The sequence below is a fragment of the Colletotrichum truncatum genome (assembly GCF_014235925.2).
Source record: "Colletotrichum truncatum strain CMES1059 chromosome Unknown Contig_0002, whole genome shotgun sequence".
NCBI classification, from domain to species: domain Eukaryota; kingdom Fungi; phylum Ascomycota; class Sordariomycetes; order Glomerellales; family Glomerellaceae; genus Colletotrichum; species Colletotrichum truncatum.
Window position 1 is genome coordinate 6847664 of NW_027222399.1, and position 17991 is coordinate 6865654.

Consider the following 17991-nt stretch of genomic DNA (forward strand, 5'->3'; position numbering starts at 1 on the left):
ATCTGCACTTAGGGGGTTTACATAAGTGCGATCAAAGATAATCAAGCTCTTGAAGTCTGGGAGACAAATTTAATGAAAGCATGTATCAAGACCAAAACTCATTCATCGTTAGACAAGTCTTCCAATAATTGAGTCTCTTGATTGCGAGCTACCTTAGGATATGTTATGCTAGAACCTAGAGCGACATCTCACCAATAGCGGCACTTTTTGCCAAATAAGGTAAACTTTCTGCTCATCCATCCAGTCCTGAGAACCATCAATGAGTTCAAGGTCAAATTCCCAAAGCAGCTTTGCCATAACAATCCGCAGTTCTGCGTAGGCCATGCTGAAAGTAATTGTCAATTAGCAGATTTTTAGTCGTAGATGCTGGGTATTTACCTTTTGCCAATGCAATTTCTGGGGCCAAAAGAGAACGGTTGACTTGCAGGCTTGTCGTCTGCATTGAATTCGGCACTGCTGTCCATCCAGCGCTCGGGGATAAACTCGCCGGACCTTGTCCAGTTGACCTTCGAATGGCCGGCTGAAAGCTGATGAACTCCTACCGCCGTCTGCCACAAAAGACATGTCAGCATTTCCGTTGGACTTAAATGTAGCTTATGGAAGTTTGAGGGCACATACACCTCCAGGAACCCATTTCCCATCGATCTCCTCTCCAGCACCGGGAACAAAACGCGGCAGAGCACTGGGGCTTGGAGGATAGATCCGCAATGCTTCTTCGATAACCGCTTTCAGATAGCGTAGCTCGCCTGTCGAAGAGATTGTTATTTCTTCTTCTTTGGAAAAAGCATTTCGGATCTCTTGTGTCAATTTGATGTGTTTGTCAGAGTTGCTGCACAAAAGGTATGTGATACCAGAAAGTGCGGTCGAGGTGGTACCGCTGCCTGCGACAATAAAAGCAGAAGCCATTCTGACAAGGTCCGCGTTGCTCAAGTCAGCCTGCGGGTTTTCTAGAATGTAGCTCATGAAGTCCTTCTTGTTCTCTGTTTGCTGAAGCCTCTTCTTGACCTTTGCAGCTGCCAATTCGCCGTGCTTTTTCAAGGCTGCTTTCTGCGCTTTCGGGGCAAGCCACTCCAGCCATCCCTCGAGGCCATAGTGAATGGCAAATTGATACCGCACAATGCTCTTTGCTCGGGTCCCGATGACTTGTAACCACGGCTGAGACGCATCATCAAGACAACCGGCAGCCTGACCGAAGGCCAAATCACTGATAATGTCGAATGCAGCCAAGCTGAACCACTTTCCCAAATCCTGCGGAGCTCCGCTCCGGCTTGATGATCGAAGTTGATTCACCAACTTGCTCGCGTAAAGCTGTAGAATCTCTTCTTGTTCTTTTAACGCCCGGTCGCTAAAGGCTGGTAAAACTGCCTTGCGAAGTCGAGCATGTGGCTCCTGGTCAGCCGTCACGATTCCGCCATTGCGAACCGCTGGGTTAGTAACGCTTGGTCCCGCGATTCCGCGTCCATCGAAGCACTTGACGAATTCAGGTGAACGTTGGCCATATATCTTCTTCCACGCGGAGGAGCTGGTGTATGAGAGTTCATCTGGCGCAATTCTTACAATTGGACCATAACTGTCGTGCAGTTGGCGGATCTTCCAGGCTAGGTTGCCTTTGAGATTGACAAGGTTCCATGGAAGTCGACTGGCCGCCCATAATCGAGGGCCAGGATAATGCCTCAGAGGGTGGAAAAAGATGTTGTATATCGCGCTTCCTGCGCTGTAAAGCACGACCTGGGAAGGTTTAGCTAGCGTTGTTCTTAGGCATACAATGACATACGAAAACAATAAGCAACTGTAAAACGCTTCCTGCACTAGAAGTGCCAAGCGCGGCCAAACGTGATAGAGTCATAGTTTCCGGTCGCTGGCTAGGATAGAAAATGACAAACAAAAAGCATTCTTACACTTGGCAGCGCCAAGAATCACAACTCGAAACATTTTTATGTTTGCTCTTAAACCTTGAAATTCACGTTACACGAGTCATTGTCGTTGTGTTGAACACCAGTAGCTGGTCCACTCTCAAAAACGTGCATAGCTGTGAGTTTTTGATTCACTGTTGTAGAAGACAAATCCTTGTTGCGGGTCCAGAAAAGATTGTGATGTAGTACTTGGAAAGATTGTCAAGCCAACGTGTCGGCTATGGCATCCTTCATAGTTGATTAAGTCTATGGATTATATATCATCACCATCGTCATCAAAGAAGTGTATTACTCTGGGTGCAAATGTGGTGTTGCCAGTCGCATTTCCGCCATATTCGAGGTATCCAGCCGCATCCACGAATGGAACGCCTGTGATGTCTTGGTAATCTCCCATGACCCAGACACTCTGCATGCCCATCACCATGTGCTGCAGAATATGACAGTGAATCTGCGATACCTGTTAGCTTGTAACTTGCTTTTGGAAAATTAAAATGATGCATACCATCCAGACGCCCGCGTCCTCTACACGCAAGCGCCAGGCTCTCCAGCCGGCGTTGGCACCTGACGTTGTCTTTTCGCCATATCGGTACAGGTTCGTCGTATCTCGGCGTACAGGGTTGTAGTTCTCCAGCTTTTTCTCATTCTCCGTGGCGTTATACGTTCCATTGCCACTTCCAATGTCCCAATAATGACCCCCGTGGGCATGGAAGGGATGGAAATCCACGCCACCATTGCCGTTGACAAGGGAACCAGTATTGTGGAGAACAATCTCGAGCACCTTCTCAATTGTTAGTCGATGATCATGGGAAAAGTGAATTAGTTAGTAAAAGTCTTTACCTCGCCCAATTTTGCTGGCCAAGTGAGTGTTGTCGGGTCCCAGCCATTGTTGTTAACCGCCGCGGTATAATTAGGAATTGCAGCGGGACCATTCTCATAGATATTGATGAGGTATGGCTTGTCCCCTGCGTACGGCGACGATGTTTCGTTCCATTCAAGGCCATTCATCTGCCAGATGATTGACTGTGAAGTGAGCTGTCTACTATCGATGTGTACGCGACGGGTCACCTCGCTTGCTTTGGGGAAGTTGTTAGGCTTCAAAGGCTCCAAAGCATACTCAGCCCAACTGTATGTTTCGTTGGAGAACTTTAAAGGCGGGCCAGTAGGTGCCTCGGTGATCTGCGGCTTTGCCTTGGAGTAGCGAAGAATACCATAACCGTGATAGACTTTTGGGCGGTCCTTGGTCTCAAATTGGATCAGGAAGTCAGTTGTTCCGCCCAGCTCCTCTTCGCTTTTGGCCTTGAAAATTACATCAAAGCGTTGACCTGTAGAAACTTGCATGAACCTTTCTGAGTGCGGCTTGGTATATGAGCCATCTGCGGCAATGATGGTAAAGTTCTCGTGGTTGACTATGCCCATTTGTACGAGTGAGATGGCGGTAGCACCAATGAAGCGCAAGCGATAAGTCTTTCCCGGCTCGACATCAATCACCGGAAGTTTACAGTCTCCTTTGCCTCCTGTCTCACCAATAGAGACACCGACACCATTGATGAGAACTGCGTTGGTTTCGCCTGACCAAACGAATGGTGTAGCGGTCAAGCCCTTCTCGATTTGGTGATCGGTTTTGTTGAAATAGTCCGAAAAAGAGATGATTCGCTCTTCATCGTAGGCGTATGGAGGCTGAGCTTTATCTTCAACGATCAAAGGCCCAGATGCTGTCATGGCCTGAAAGCCAACGTGCGAGTGGTAGAAGTATGTGCCGGCCTCTGATTTCAAAGGATAGACTTCGTAGTCAAAAAACCGCCCTGCTGGAATCGGCCATTGACTGGCTGCTGGCGTGCCATCCGAAAAGGGCGCCATTCGCATGCTAAGACCGTGCCAGTGCATTGTCGTGTTGTATTCCTCCATGTCGTTGTATACCCTAATCCAACTCCTTCTTCCTGGCCTAAGCCTCAGAGTTGGCCCGTGAAGACTTCCATTGACAACTGCTGACATGCGCGTCTGGCAGCCAATTGAAATATTCTCATAGGTCACCCTCAAGACGTGGTCCGGGGTGAACGCAGCGCCATGCTCATGTGTTCCTCCATAATGGCCTGGAGCACCGTGTCCAGAAGTACGTGGTGCCCAAGCTCCGACTTGCGTCAGTGAGACGACAAAACAAAGAACAGAAACGAATGACAGCATGATGATTGACGCGTTGAGAGATTTAGGATGAAGGAGGGGGCTTCAAACAAATATATCCAAGCTCACGAGCCCCTCATCTAATGTTTAACAGTGTTTGTCTCATCACAGTCTATACTACTTGCGCCCGCTGGCATTCTTTCCGCACAGCATCAGTACGAATCCGAGCGCTCCACTTCTTCCCCTTCATTCCAACTAATAAAGTTACCGTTACACTTACCACAAAGGGAATGCGATGTTGCTAGTCACATTGCGATTGTCGGGGGGTGGTTTTGTTTGGTTCTGCGACCCCAAAGTCTATTCGCCTTCAGTTAGGATTGAAAACGAATAGTGTTATTGAAGTGGGGTAATGAATGTTCAGTTGCCGACAATAGACTTCTCATCATCCCTGTACTGACTGAAAATTGGAATTAACTGTCCTTGTTTCTTTGATGTAAGAACTTAGCCTTCCGTTTACAGGGTTATGCTCCAGGCCGAACTCGTGTCCGGACTTCCCGAGTCTGTCGCCAAGATCTTTTTATTATATGGAGCCGTTCCACTCAATTGGTTCGAGCATCATGCTGATGGGTTCGGGGAGTCTGCCAGCGCGTTCATCTTGAAATCGGCTATTGTTGAGTTATTATATCGGAGTGTATCGCAATGATCAAAATACCAATGTTCTTTGGTCAAGAAATGGATTTTTGTTTATGCGATGACTTTTCAAATGCGTCCCCCCAATCAACAGCTCGCTTTTTTGATGACTTTGCCCAAGCCTACCTAAACTGAACTGAGCATCGAACCTGGCCCAGTGGATGTTTTTAACTTGTTAAGGTTTGGACTGCATTAAAGTAACCCCACAACTCGGCATTGTGCCTTTTGAAAACTCCGTTAAGTCTCCAAAGTCAACGGAGGTGATTGTATTTCAGAGTAGAACCCTTTCCAAAGTATTCCGCACTAAATCTTATCCAATCTAACTAGCCTAAGCAGTAGGTCGCCAACTCCAGACGAACAAAGCCGTGTGCAGCCACATCTCAACGTCCGACATGAGATCCTGTAAACGCACAAGGAAAGGCGTTGAAGAATTTCAAATGGCGACTCATTATCTAAGAAGGCTGACAATAGTGAATAAAGTGTAGAGTTGGACTACTTTTGAATGCAGGTGGATGGCTTCGAGCGACCACCATATGTGAAAGGACTCCGTCCAAAGGCTAACCAACCTAGGATCAGGTACATTTTATGTATTGCGTAAATCCTTTTGTTATCTCAAGATCCGGCGTACCTTTTGATTTATTTTCATTTTTACCTTTTTCTGGCTAACCAAAGGGTATCACTCACTATATTTTCATGATGTTGGAGCTCAGGTAACCATCTGCACATGGCTCGTAAGAGAAGTGTTGACTTTACCATTTCAATGCGGGGCGTAAGTTCTCCAAACGAGCAGAATGTCTGTCCAACCGAAGAGATGCCCAAATGCACTCCGACAGCTCCGCATAGCTATTAATTTGTACTACTGTACATTAGTGAACGAATTTCTGCAACCTTCTATGATTGGGTGCGACAGATCGTGCGGTCAGCTGACCACCGATCGTCAAGCATTGGTCGTTTACGTCAATGCCATGTCCTCCACTGGGTAGTGCTGGTTGCTGTGAACAGGGTTCCCGCAGTTTGTGGCAACATGAATGTACGTTGAAGGCTTAAAAGAAATCGAAATTGCTAAACTTCGGTGCTTCCGGGGCTGTCAGAAACCGATTATCCATATTATTTATAAAATTTAACATTTAAGCAACCACTAAACACCCTTGAGCCTTAAGTAAGCACACTAAGCAGTCATGGTATATGAGGTGTTTGAAATCACTCAAATATAATCATTCTTAATATACCATCGTCACTATTGGTTTTCTGCAACAGATCCTCAACGTTCCGCGGCAGTGAAGGCATCCTCTGCCGGAGGGATTAGACAGCTCTCGAATCAACGTCGCGAGATTATATACTGTTGTTTTGCTAACTCTTCGGTCAACTGATGCATGGATCGAAAACTTCTATGTTCTATACATAGACATCGTGATCCTGGTCAGGGTACTTCAAATGATCGGCACAATTTTCAGTTCGCACAACAATTGTAACCATTGAAGGGCGATCCTTCGGTTATTTTTACCAGTGGACAAGTCCGTCTCCTTCATCGAATTCTGCAGAGTCATGCCCCCCACGTCAAGTTAAATATAAGTATATTTTTCCTAAAGTGTTCAATCTTAACAACACGTCTACCTCGCTACCGCTAACACATGAACTATTATAAGTGCCTTCTTAAAACATGATCTAATCATTTATTCCTATAGTACTGGTTGAATTGTCGCTGGAACTAGGATGAGCTGCTGAGCTGCTGCGGTGCCTCAGCCCGGCCCCATGGGGCATAGGTCACAGCAGACAAGGGGCCTTCGTGGAGCACTCACATTAATCCACAAATTAAGGTTGACAAGGCTGTGGAACGGCTATCATCCCAGCATTTTGAGGGTTCTTCAGGTGGGAAATTGCTACCTGATCATAAGAGGAAAAAATAAAGAAGAAAAAAAAACGAAATGGGATCTCGCACTACATGTGCCAGATCTGCTCTGCCATTAGTCGACTGATGCCCCCCATATTTTGATCCCTGAGCACAACAAAGGGTGTGTGAAATTTCTTCCGGCAAATTTAGGTTCACAATCTTCTCCCTACTCGGAATTCCACGGGGACAAGGCCTGTTCAGCGTATCTAAATTAAAATTGAATCACACTAACTTTGCCTCCAATGAGCATCGTAGTCACAATTGTTTTCATTTTCTTACCCTGATATGATAACCATATAACATGACATTATTAAAGTCATGGGGGTGGGAAACTCCTCACAGACGGTTTTCAGGGCTTCGCTCCAGGTCACACTCTTAAAATAGGGCAGTATGTAGTGATACTGACAATGAGAAAATAGCTGTTCATTGTAGATTGCATTATCTAGGGCGCAAGTTTTCATTATAGGGCTTTATACCTTTAAGTAAGGGAGCTTGATTGCAAATGTTGATACAAAGGTGAACATGAAGTTAACTGATACATGTTACTTCTCACACGGAAGAGTAAAAAGATATAAACCTAGTCGGGCAGTTAACAAGAATGGCTCACTTGAACTTGATGTTTTTGAGTGATGTGTAGCAGTGTCAGGTGTTCGGACCACCTCAACGTGGGTTGGCAGAGCGTCAGCCGATACCTTCATCATGACCGATTATTGAGGGTAAGCCCTCGGTCTCTCTGCTACATAGCCAGCCTCGTGATTTTAATAATATAATCTCAGGAAATGATCTATCAGATTAACAACACTAATGCTCAGGTTTCATGCGATCGCTTGCTTTAGGAAACATGTGTGTTGCAAATGTGTTTCCATATTCTGTATTGAACAATCTTGGGGCATATCAATTGAATTACAGTAGGATTGACGGCTATCTGGATTTCCAAGTAAACTGCACGCCTCCATAGCGCTGGCGTGCGGTATTTAGTTATCCTTCTGTTTGTAAGGTAGGTTAGGCATACAAGCCACTGTGAAATTGACTTATTCCAGGATTCATATGTCGATCGTCGTTGATGCATCTGTTCTATCCTAAATCCCATTCAAATTTTGTATATATCCGCCTTGCAGAAAGGCATCGTCAGTGAGAAGAATCCAGTCAGTGGCTGCTAGCCTCCCCAATTGACCGTGATGACCCCCATAAGATGTTGCTTACAAGCTGCAGAAGATCTTGGAATGCAGATGGATTTAGTCATTTTGACACAGATAAGTTGAGGACTGTCTTTTATTTCACATAAGCTTACAGCGTTATGTTGTATAAGACCTTGTCGTAGAAGCAAGCCGAGTCGTTAGCGCACTGTGATATCGGTAACGAAATGGTTTCTAGCCTCGCCATTGGAAACAATGATAAAGAAATGCTTCCATCTTGCATAAGGTAAGGGCACGGAGAGTGGTTCTTACATTTATCACCCAATCAACCAAGCAAGCGCCGTACAGTCGGCCCGTAATAATCCACCTACTATTACGCATCTACCTGCATATCAACCATGCGATCTTGACCGACAAATGTCACCATTTCATTTAGTGCTTACAAACAGAGAGGGGGTTGATCTTGGCTTTACGGATGGTTATATATGGGATAAGTGTAGCCTCCTCAACTATGGCGGCTTTTACCTTGCCTTCAAACGTTCATTGAAAATGGCTGCAACCATAGCGAACAATCATGATGCGGCCAATGCCAAACCCCTCCTTCTAATGACTGCCTTTCCTGGTGAGGGTCATACGAATCCACTTCTCAACGTCGCGGCCCACCTTGTCAGGGTTGGCTACGACATAGTGTTCATGGCGCCATCAATCTTCCAGCAAAAGGTTGAACAAACCGGCGCCGAATATCTTTACATCGACAATCCTATCACTGAGTCCGTACTTCAAGCGTTTCATGATGCATCATATTTACCACAAGGCCCCGAGAGGTTAGCTGGTCAATACAAGGCGATATTTCTGGAGATGCAGCCGGTACGGACACAAAACACTGAGAATGCCCTCGTCATGTTGCAAGCCCGCGACCCTAGTCGCCAGATCATGTTCATGGAGGGTGTATTTAACTCTTCACTCTGGGCCTTTAGACACGGGCGACCCCTTCCCAAGGGACTTAATGTTTTGCCGAAATCAATTGGTTTTGGTGTTGCACCTGTGTTGGTCGAGAGTCAGGACACTGGGCCGATTTCCCTCGGCTTGTTCCCCGACTCCACTGAGTCCGGACGTCAAAGAAACAAGATTCTTTACGACCTTGTGGAGAAAGGACCTATGAAGCTCCTAGCGGATGGATGGCGCGAGACGCTCAAAAAGTGTGGGTGCACGAACATCCCAAACGACACAATGTTCAGATCGTGCTACACCGCCCACGACTTTGCCTTACAACTTTGCTCGCCTAGCCTTGACTATACATTGTCAGATCTACCACCTTCTCTGGAGTTTGTAGGTGTCCTTCCTCGCAGGCCTGTGACGTCCGATTTCCAGTACCCTTCATGGTGGCCTGAAGTGGAAAAGAGGCATGAGTATAATTACCGCCATGTCCTCTTTGTGTCACAGGGCACCCTCAATCCAGTCTGGACTGATCTAATCATTCCAACTCTGCAAGCTTTCGCTCGCAAACCCGATGTTTTGGTTATTGCAACGTTAGGGGCTCGCGGCCAGCATCTTCCCCAAGAGGTCACCATTCCTCCCAACGCTAGAGTTGTGGATTACCTTCCCTACGATACAATACTAGAATATTCGGATGTTTTCATTTCCAATGCGGGATACGGAACACTCACTCATGCTGTCGGCAATGGAGTGCCTGTACTGCTCGCGGGTGAGAACGAAGAGAAGCTTGAGGTGACAATGCGGGCGATATATGCAGGGGTTGGGCTCAGCTTAGGCACACAGACACCTACAGCAGAGCAAGTGAGGAAGGGCGTCGAGCAGATTTTGCAAGATAACAGCTACAGAAAGACTGCAATGAAGCTAAAGATAGAAAACGATGGTATGAATGCACTAGCAACCATAGAAGCAAAGGTAAAGGATCTCACACATTAAACGAGTAGTATACCATCATGTTCGCCTGAGATTCTTTACTGCCAGAAGCTTTAGCATACAGAATTGCATTTTCATAGGGAAATTATTATCGATCCACTTGTCAGAATTTGCCCGTCCGCTTTTTTTTCGCTACTACGTAGTCAGCAGTATTCATAACTTCTACTATTTTATAAGGCGAATCAGAATGGTTAGTGAGCTCAAGAAACAATATGTGCTAATGTAATTGTGTTCCCTGCTTTCAACTTTAGCATTCACTATTCAGTTACTCCGAATAGGCTCTTTCGCAATGCTATATTCAATTGTCACTTTCGAATGTGCAATGTATCTTCAATCCTGATGTCAATTAAAAAAGTATTCTAAGGTGTATTTGTTGGTCTAGGGGCGCGCCTCACGTTGTCAGGTTGAAAGGGTATTGGAGGGAGGCAAGAAGAGTCCTGGTGTTCAAATATCGTTGTGGCGACCAACTTCAACACATTTATGATGACAGCCCGCTTATTTCTTGATGTTAAGAAGGGATTTTGATGGAATAGTGGAGCTACTACCATTAAAAGATAAGAAACCGTCTTTGTGTATTTCATCAACTACTGGCTAGCAACAGGTAAATGTCAGCCTAATTTCCTTCCTAATTCCGCCAAACGCAGCACTATAGTACTCATATAATGAGATTGTTACAATGAAGGTATCATTTTGGCTCAAATTTCGGATGTAATTGACCTGTTGCCAGTCAGTAGTGGATGAAATAATCTGAGAGCCTTCTTGTTCCTATGGTCGCTGGCTCCACTGAGAGCATTACCCTTCAGCTCAAATAACTTCTTCATGACTGTATTTCAGCCATCACCAGGTGTGGAATCATCAGTCTTGGTATACAACGGGGCTGCTTCCATGACGCGCAGCATATCTCGACCGGGGGAACAGCATCGTATCCATGCTGTTCCTTGTTGAAACTTGGCCTTCCTTTGCACCTGGTCACTGGACATATCCGGTCTCAGTGATATGTTTTTTCAACACCAAGTCAACAAAACTTACCCTGTGACTAACTCCTGCGTCTGCAACAGTTATCTTGAACTTGTCGCGTTTCAACTGATGACATTGTCAGCATCAGGTTAACAAAGTATTGTCTGCTTACGATTGAACGAACTTGTACGGAGTACTGGCCCGGATAATGGAAGTCGAGATATTCTTTCAGTTGAATAGAATTGACCTGATTTGCAGATACGATGGCGTTTTTGCTGCCGTCCTGGTTGTTTTGCCATTGAACTTTGGCAGGTGACCGTATTGTTCTAGACATGTTGTCCAAATAAAAAGCCACGTTTTATGCCGGTGCCAGGAGTGTTTTCTATTTGTAGACCGAAGATGATCGTCGGTAAGCTCTTAGAGATTGTTTTTCGAACAATGCAAAGTTGACGAGTTTCAATCTGTTTTTAGTGCAAACAATATCTCATGTGCTCGAAAGTTTATTTGGTAGTAGGCGGCGTATATAGAACATAAATTATAACTTGTGAAGGCAATATTACATCGCCACTCCATGTAGGGCAGCAAATTGTCTTAAAGATCAATAATAAAATGGAGGGCTGTGGTTAGGCTTTGGTCGGTGTGACAAGGGCTCTCTTCCTGCTTCGTCAGTTGGCTATCAAACCCAGCTGCTTAGGCTCTCGTCTATTTGCCTCACTGCATGAAAAATGATTATTTTGAGCTTATCGTTCTGATTGGATGATGTTGAGCAAAGTGGAAGCAAGGAGCCTTTGTAATTTGCGAACCACGCGGCCCAGTCATCCTTTTGGTGGTCATTGTCATGCAAATGTGCGTTGTCGGCGCAAGTCTGGTGTCACCACAGCCATTAAGAAGCATCGGTTGATGCATCACCGGGTGGCTGAATGCTATGGGTGCAGGTCGGCTGTACCACCCACGTAATGCATTGGTCGCCTCGCATATCGGGTTGGTGTGTGAATGGATGCCAAGATGTTTGAATTCGCACTGCCACAGGCTAGAAAGTAACGATCCTAATACCAGTTCCCAGTCTCAACATTTGGCGCTCAGAGTCATAGAAGAATCCCAAGGTTGTTAGCCCCAAACTGTCCTTTGTATTGAAGACATCTAATTCTTTGCTTTCCTGGTAAGATTTGATAGAGCAGACGTCTAGATAAGATAAAATATTCTGTCGTTCCTGTGCGCATGTAACTTGTTCCAGTCAATTGGCAACATCAGGTCGGAGCTATGCTCTGCGACAGAAATTGGGATTTTCGAATGAAGGTCGATAAAAGGCAAGCAAAAACCGATGTGTTCTTCATGATTATTAAAATGCAGTAGTCAGCCTTAATTCTGCCCACATCTACGGAGTTGTTCACGTTATGTGAACTGCAAAAAGGTATGGTGAGCTAGCCCTCAAGAGATATTTAACCTGACCAATCATGTCTTCTTTTGATCAGACTGCGCCTTCGCCTATTTCTTGGTCCCCTTGCTCGTTGCCTCATCGGTTCTGCCTGATCGAAGCGTCAACATCCCTATGCTGCCCTGCAGCCTCGAATTGTCGTGTTGGTGCCAGGGCGGATGACAAGGCTTTCCCAAAACAGCTGAGATTGGGCGACCAAAGTATCAGTACAGACAAGGCCAGCTAATCATGAAAGACAACACTACTCCCTATCTGTAAAACTCGACTTGAAAGAAAACGTATAACAATGTCCGGCCGCCCAGTCCCTAGGCTGCCATCTTTTGTTCTACCCGGTTTCTCCATTTCACCGATCTTGTCGCACCATAATGTGCCGTTTTGCTGTCTCATAAAACTTTTGTTGCCTGACCAAACTCTTTTTCAGTTGGCTCATACTTATCCTTTGGTGATTTCACCGGTTCACCACATCGAATCGTTGTGCGCCATAGACCTTCGCCTTAGATCAGCCTTTTCATACAACTTTTTATCACAGGGCTTTCCTCTATTGTACGATGACTAGTAAGCTTTGTGTGGATTGATATGAAGTTCCACGCTCACTATGCCCGTATTAGCTGTAGCAAGACGGCTGGCGATGGAGCCTCATCCTGTCCCTGGCATCCCCCAAGGTCTGATTGGGAAGTCCAAGAAGCTCATCTTGGATGATGAGAATCGGGTTCAGAAGGTATACGACAAAGGAGAGTCTTTTCGTCTTCAAAAGGATAAAGAACGCCGGAAACGCGAATCCAAGTATAACCAGTTATCACGAGTGGATGATAAAAGTGACTGCGAAAGTCTCACCGACGCCATTGCCGAACAGCTGGACCAGGCGAAAGTTTCGTATCCTCTTAATCCAGACAAAAGTTTCATCCCCCAACCCGACTTTGACAGAATATTTACTTTTGAGTGCGTCCTCAGAATTGTCTCCACCTTGAATTGTTTGAGTTATCATACAAACAAGCACCAACTAGCTGGAGAAATTTATCACGGCAATGACTCAAGTGGTCCTTCCGTCAAGTTGCTGGCAGTTCTTATCGGCTTGGACAAGGTTGATGATTTCGCTCAACACATGTTAGTAGATGGCATGAGAGACAGCTGCTTACCGCTGCGAAAAGACACAGCGGATGGGAAACAAATTCTTACTTGCCAAAAGCACGGAAACCATAAAACAATCAATAGCTATCGCCGCTCAGACTGTCGAGAAAGATTTTTACATTGGGCTTACTCCGTTACCGCTCCATTGATCAAGTGGGAATCATCGCGTCACTCACATTATGTGCTCGATACGGGAGACATACTTCCCATGGACATTATCGACAAGGTGGACGAGGGTGATAGTACATCAAGCCAAACGGAGACAGCCCCTAAGTCCAGCAGCGGAAATACCTATGGGGGCTTCAGTGAAGTTTATAAAGTCAAGATTCATGACGGGCACTGGGATTTTGGTGATCATGGGGTAAGGATTCAATTAGTCTCGTTGGTGAATGTGGAGGCTAACCCTAAGGTGAATAGATTCGTCATCCTCAAGGATTCTTCGCATTAAAAAAGCTTACATCACACAAACGTAACAACTTCAACTTAGAGCTGTCTTCACTCTTATTTACCGGTAACAATTACCAGAAAAAGCACCTGATTCAGCTGCTGGCAACTTTCGAAGTGGTTAATCTTGCTTCCAGTGAGCTTACGACCTACTACTTTCTATTCGACTGGGCCGAAGGCAGTCTTACTAAGTTTTGGCAAAACAACCCGACCCTAGTACGAAATAAGGAGCATTGTCTTTGGATGTCAAAACAATTTTATGAAATTTCTGAAGCACTTCAATGTGTTCATAATGATCGTGCTCCAACCTTGCGTTATTTAGAAGATAGACAGTCTAATGAAGCGCTCTACGGAAGACATGGGGATATCAAACCGGGTAAGAACCATTCAATAAAAACTTCTTATTAGCGTAATGGATTACTGACATTCAATCAGACAATTTCCTGTGGTTTAAAGATGCTAGTAGCTCCCCAGGGCTACTTGTCCTATCGGACTTCGGACTGGGAAGACTACATACACAAGTATCGCGTTCTGCGCAGGATCCTAAATATTTGGAGAGATCTGCTTCTTACCGCAGCCCCGAGTTCGACTTACAGACGGGCCTAGTGTCCCCTAGATCCGACATATTCAGTCTAGGGTGCGTTTTCTTGGAATATGTTACCTGGTTCCTCCTTGGGTTCGATGTTGTCGAACAAGAATTCCCGGAGAAACGAATGGAGATCGACATATACACTTTTAAATCGGACACCTTCTTCTCGATCAGGAACCATAGGCCATACCTGAAAGCCGCAGTATCCGAATGGATTCAGCAACTTCAAAATTCTGCAGATTGCTCATGGTATTTATTCGACCTTCTTGATGTGATAAAACACAAGATGCTTGACCCCAACTCCTCTACGAGAATGCCGGCGAATCAGTTAACAAAGCGAATGAATGAGTTGTGGAGGGCATGTGAAGATGATCCTGATTACTACCTGAAGCCACGGCATTGAGTTGGTATATTATGAGTGGTACAATAAATGTCCCATGTACGTTATGTAACATAGTTCACAGTTCTAAGGGTTTAGAGAAGAGTTAAAGTTGCTTTCATTGCTTCGGAATCTGGCCCGCATTCAATAGCCTAAGGAGGTAATAACCATGCAATTATTTGTGCAATGGCTTAAACTCCTGTACATCGAGATTGTCCCCTTCATTCAATTTCTGTAGTGTAGCCTGACTTTTTCTTCGAGTTTCGCCATATCCGTCTGTTTGAACGTTTCATTAGCTTTTAACCATAGCTCTCGTGTTTGCTGGATTATACGCACCTCCTTCATTTGGTGGGGAAGTAGGAGGATGTATCGGTTCCATTTCACCTAAAACTACAGGTTAGACCGTGGTAGTAAGGTAGGCTGCACATCTTGCAGCGTATATATACATTCAATACCTTTACCTCATAATTTCCTTCGCCACAAATCTCGTTGAGTGATGACTGAAGTTTGAGGGGGTCATTGTACTTAGATCGCATCACGTGTGGAAACTTCTGTGCTGCTTGCGCTTTCGTATCCGCCATTGTTCATGTCCTTTGGTACTGATCAAAACGCTTACTAAGATTTCAATGACTTCTCAAATGATGTGAGGTGATACATATAGCCAAATGCACTGGTGATTTGAAGACTCGGTAGCACTGCGTTGTTCACTGCGTTTTGACAGTAGTGTTGTAGTTGTTTGCGATCCCACAATGGAGCGGTGCTCAGGATGCGAAAAAGAGGGGCAGGTGGACGGACGGGGAAGGAGCCCCGGAAGATGGGATGAGCTGGATAAGCCAGAGCCTCAAAAATTGAATGACATAGGCCACACATGCAAGTTGATGAGTCTCTTGATTGGTGCCGGTTGTGCAGGCTACATGATGTGGATTCCAATAGTAATCGGACAGCACATGCTAGCATCGTCTGCCTCCCCGCCCTGATCATACCTAAGTATGTCGATTGACGTGCAGCGATAGATGCAAGTAATATTCTCGCAAGCCAACCAGATCCTTTGGCCTCCTGCAATGCAAGCGCCAAACCCACAAGCGGGGAAGGGCATACTCAACAAGTTATAGAGTCTGGGCATAACAAGTTTGAAAGTTGGAAAGAATTCGAGGCGGGAAAACGTATGTCTTTTTCGTGTTGTATTTGCAGCATGCTGGTCGTGTCTGTCTTTAAATATACGACTTTTCCTTCACTCTGCCCATATCAGCATTTTATACGGCCCTGTGCGAGCATTAGATCTCCACTTCGTATTCAAATTTGACAGGGCAATCACTATATTGCGAACTTGTTGCAGATCTTTGAGCATGGACCTTCCCTATGAAGCAAAAGAATGGTCTGAGGCCGATCTAGGACTCTTTGCGCCTACTGAACGAAAGACTGTGGTTTTGAGGAAACTTGAGAGCGATGAGGTGGCTGCGAATGCCCCATCTGCTGCGCGATGTATTCAAGCTAACGAATTGTACTAAACCAGGAGACGATGAAAGAAGTACTTCACACCAAGGAAGACTGGGACAAATGGTTCAACCGAGTATGCGCCCTAGGCAGTGCGTTTACTGCGCTGATACTGCCGATGCAAGATACTGACTATTTGGATTGAGGCACCAGGCGTATCTCCGTCCTGGGAGATGCTTCTCCCGGGGCTTTATGTCGTGTATGCTTGACATTTTGCCAACCTATGGTATTATGCAGTGCTAACGATAGTCTGTAGTCTATGTAGTCGAGCTGCCCCAGTCTTGGGTAAGCAAGCCCCAGCAAGATACATTTCGTTTGAGAAATCTACATGGGCTCGACTCACAAGGGAATTCCATGTCCATCGGGAAATCACCAGAGCGATTTCACGCGACGTTACCAGCTTTACATCTTTAGCGCACCATGACAAAGCATCGAAAAAGCTAAAGATAAGTAGGTATATCTTCTAAGGCTCTCATTATTTACTTTGCTAAGGCCGTGCAGGCTTCACTGTACGCATGGCTGAGACACTGCCAAATGATTTAGCAATGTCATCAACATACATCCCGAGCACGGGATCATCGTTCACAATCGTATACGGTTGCACTGACGATCACATGGAGAGAATCATAGACAGGTTACAAGCGCCAAATGAACAGCTCGGTCACCTGTTTCTAATGCCAGGGATATTCGTCGAGCTAGAGCGGGAGAGAGTCGTCGATGCCGTTGAGGATCTCCTTGACAATTTCACCTTGAAATCAGACCATCTCGAGAGCACTCCATGGGATCCAAAATCTGACGCAGATGGCAAGGAGACTCAGAAATACTTGTCGCTGTGTCTGCGGAGCCGTAACATCATAGATCACATCCAAGCCTCTAAACGCCAGCTCCTTAAAGTACTAGAAGAGATGGACGAGGTGTTGGAGGCTAACGAGCGAACACGCGACGACTCGGAGAGGGGGGGCACATCATGGAAAATTGGATTAAAGATGAAGAAGCGGATGCAGGATATTGTAAGAGAGTATGACGACAAGATCGACGAATGTAACATGGTCATTTGCAATACATCCCTTGCCATGCAGACGGTAAGCTTTCTGCATGACAAGCGACTTGTGCTGTTGCTAATCAATTGCAGGTGTGGAACCACATAGTGAGGAAGGATTCGAGCACCAATACGGAAATATCTCAAGCGAATCGAGCAATCGCCTTGGAGACAAGGCATGAAAGCGCGCAAATGAGAACAATAGCCATCCTGACGATGATTTATCTGCCTCTTTCGAGCGTAGCGGTATGTTGACTTGCCAAGATGTCCATGCTGCCAGATGTTTCTGACAAGGTTAGGCCATCTTTTCGATGGATATGTTTAACTGGGAAGCGGGCATTGGGGAGTCGGTTGTGTCCGAGCATATTTGGCTGTTCGCAGTGCTATCTGTAGGGCTAACTCTTCTTACACTTGTGGCATGGCGCTTAGGCACGAATCGGGAGAGAAGGATGAGAGAAAACAAGTACTTCAACGCACCTCGGAGGCAAAATAGTCTAGTCTAAGAAATAAAGATGAGCATACGTAATGAAAAGGTTGAATTGGATTTACGCCGTCTGCTCATGGTTGTGACCATCTGGGACATGTGATATTGTCCTTATCCCTTGAGCCCGCTTCTATCCAGTACGGAATGGCTTCCGGTACATTGCGAGCTACAAAAAGCCCCATATAGTCTTCAAAGCTTTTGAAAAAGAGAGTTCAGATTGGAGTATAACTCACACTGTCTACACATGATTGGTTGTTACACATATGCCATGTACCTACAGCCATTCACACTTGACGGGACATCCCGTTCATTACAATCTATTCGATTTATGGAGATAATGTAGTAGGCAAGAACTAGACCACGGGAGT

At 45.6% G+C, this 17991-nt stretch overlaps 5 protein-coding genes across 5 annotated transcripts; 3 read left to right on the forward strand and 2 right to left on the reverse strand.

Moving 5' to 3' along the window:
• Positions 1-168: 168 nt before the first annotated feature.
• Positions 169-4094, reverse strand: CTRU02_204843 (l-ascorbate oxidase; the record flags this gene model as incomplete). Its single annotated transcript, XM_036721321.1, has 6 exons — positions 169-325; positions 379-548; positions 619-1728; positions 2206-2361; positions 2416-2691; positions 2751-4094. 6 exons carry the CDS (start codon positions 4092-4094, stop codon positions 169-171), a joined length of 3213 nt encoding a protein of 1070 aa, XP_036587305.1.
• Positions 4095-8297: 4203 nt separating this feature from the next.
• On the forward strand, positions 8298-9677 carry CTRU02_204844 (udp-glucuronosyl udp-glucosyltransferase; the record flags this gene model as incomplete). The annotated part of the gene is made up of 1 exon (XM_036721322.1): positions 8298-9677. One exon carries the CDS (start codon positions 8298-8300, stop codon positions 9675-9677), a length of 1380 nt encoding a protein of 459 aa, XP_036587306.1.
• A 966-nt stretch (positions 9678-10643) lies between these two features.
• Positions 10644-10965, reverse strand: CTRU02_204845 (uncharacterized protein; the record flags this gene model as incomplete). The annotated part of the gene is made up of 3 exons (XM_036721323.1): positions 10644-10646; positions 10704-10757; positions 10816-10965. The coding sequence occupies 3 exons, from the start codon at positions 10963-10965 to the stop codon at positions 10644-10646; spliced, it is 207 nt and encodes a 68-aa protein (XP_036587307.1).
• A 1696-nt stretch (positions 10966-12661) lies between these two features.
• CTRU02_204846 (protein kinase domain-containing protein) lies at positions 12662-14630 on the forward strand (the record flags this gene model as incomplete). The annotated part of the gene is made up of 3 exons (XM_036721324.1): positions 12662-13555; positions 13612-14014; positions 14074-14630. The coding sequence occupies 3 exons, from the start codon at positions 12662-12664 to the stop codon at positions 14628-14630; spliced, it is 1854 nt and encodes a 617-aa protein (XP_036587308.1).
• A 1322-nt stretch (positions 14631-15952) lies between these two features.
• CTRU02_204847 (uncharacterized protein) lies at positions 15953-17642 on the forward strand (the record flags this gene model as incomplete). The annotated part of the gene is made up of 7 exons (XM_036721326.1): positions 15953-16057; positions 16120-16192; positions 16254-16299; positions 16357-16550; positions 16602-17182; positions 17233-17385; positions 17439-17642. The coding sequence occupies 7 exons, from the start codon at positions 15953-15955 to the stop codon at positions 17640-17642; spliced, it is 1356 nt and encodes a 451-aa protein (XP_036587310.1).
• Between the last annotated feature and the right edge of the window lie 349 nt (positions 17643-17991).